We start from the raw sequence: 1,745 nt of genomic DNA on the forward strand, positions 1-1,745 counted from the left end.
TTCTTCCCTGACCCGAGGCAGGGTCAGCTGGCCCCTCCTGCGCCTCCAGTGTACCCAGCTCCGTCCCTCCCAGCAGGCACCGCCCACCAATAACTGTCTGGGACGTGGCCTGTCTGTTGTGCCCAGCCCCAGAGTACCTCAAAAACATTAAAGAAAGGAAGGAGAGTCTCCCCAAAACTGCTCTGACTACACCACCCTGGTGCCCGACAACCTCCCGTGGTTTCCTGCTGCCACTGAATTCCGTGAGAGCCCCACCCTGACAAGAAGAATGGGGGTGTAACAGGATCACCCTCCAAGAGCTGGTCTGAATAGTCAAACGATAACCCCAGCGTTCCCCAAAGTTGGCAGTGAGAGGTTTTAAGTGGTGCTTTAATAATCGTGTATGTTCATGGTTCCTTCCTCTTTACCAAATGATACCATTTCCTATTCACAGTAGCAATAACATTCCTCCTGAGATAAATTTAAGGGGAAAAGTACACTGATTTAAAGAAAATGTGAAGTAGATGAGTGGTTTATAGATGGCAAAACCTCTATAACTGGTCATGTGATGTACTTAAATCTGGGAAACCTAGCGAAAAGTCCTAGGTGAGCAATGAGTAAGAACTAAGGAGTGTTAGCTGTAATGTAACATCTTTTTAGGGGAGAAAGGGACTGGGTTGGGATGGAAGAAGAGGGCTCTGGAGAAGGCCGAGAGGGAGATGGAGACGCAAGCAGCAAAAGGGGCCCAAGGAGCTAGCTGGAGAGCAGGCGGGGTGGGTGAGGGCGAGTGGGCAGGGAGAAGGTACCTTCCGAAGCTTTGGCTTGCTTGCTGATATACTCCTCAATCTTCATCATGATCTCAGCAAACTGTTGGGGCCGGAGAGGAGCGTCACCACCCAGGACTGTTCGAGAAGAGCCACTGCCCAGCCCAGCCCACCGTCTTGGGAGCTTCTGTTTACTGCCCACTCACCATCTTGCTATCCCACAGCTTGGCGATGCTCTTGACCGAATCTCCGGAAAGGTCCAGCTGTGTCTCCTCCTGCACGTCCTCAATCGTTGGTTCCTCTTCCTCTTCTCCATAGCTTCCTCCTTCCTCCTCTTCTGCTGCCTCCTCAAGGTCGGCCAGGAGCTCATCTGCCAGAGACATCCTGAGGCCTGTGGGGAGGGGGAGCAGGGTTCCCACTCATTGCCGGGAGGAGCTTCCCCCACAAAAGGCCCTGGGCCTTCCTCATCAACCCCACTAACACGCAAACTCCACAAGGACAGCTGTTTTCGTTTGTTGTTCTCCAGCTTCCTAACTGTGCCTGGCACATAAACACCTCCTGAATTAATCCCTGAACAAACCTCCCAGAACCCAGATGAAGTACAGCCATAACTCACACCACCTACCCTCTCACACTCATCATGTCATTGGACAAGACATAGCACAACCCACATACCACCACCCGGCTAAGGCTTAAAATCGCCCTTGATTACATGCAACCTCTCATTTGTTTTCCCTATATAACAGAGCCCGCTCCCACCCCCAATTTTTGGGCCCCAAATGGGTGACAGATTTCCTAAACTACTGATCTCAGCCATCAGGGCAATCAGACCGGCCTCATATGTCTAGAGTCTCCAGGCTGATCACCTCTGGCCATCAGCAGTCTCATCTACCCCAGGTGCTGTGAGTCCCACAAAGAGGAAAGTGCTTACTCTACAAAGCACAATCCACATCACTCTGTCCTCCCCACTGCCTTTTTTTTTTTAAATAAGCATTCTTTTCT

The 1,745-nt window shown here is 51.3% G+C and overlaps 1 protein-coding gene across 1 annotated transcript in view; it reads right to left on the reverse strand.

The window, feature by feature from the left end:
* Positions 1-1,153, reverse strand: part of PRPF31 (pre-mRNA processing factor 31) — a 14,513-nt gene extending 13,360 nt beyond the window's left edge. Inside the window, exons 1-2 of the mRNA XM_019625734.1 lie at positions 950-1,153; positions 738-846 (exon numbers count right to left, since the gene is read on the reverse strand). Coding sequence (XP_019481279.1) covers positions 738-846; positions 950-1,126 — 286 coding nt within the window. The 5' untranslated portion in view covers positions 1,127-1,153. The remainder of the gene's footprint in view (positions 1-737; positions 847-949) is intronic.
* Between the last annotated feature and the right edge of the window lie 592 nt (positions 1,154-1,745).

Source organism: Hipposideros armiger, unplaced genomic scaffold (assembly GCF_001890085.2).
Source record: "Hipposideros armiger isolate ML-2016 unplaced genomic scaffold, ASM189008v1 scaffold_639, whole genome shotgun sequence".
Classification (NCBI taxonomy): domain Eukaryota; kingdom Metazoa; phylum Chordata; class Mammalia; order Chiroptera; family Hipposideridae; genus Hipposideros; species Hipposideros armiger.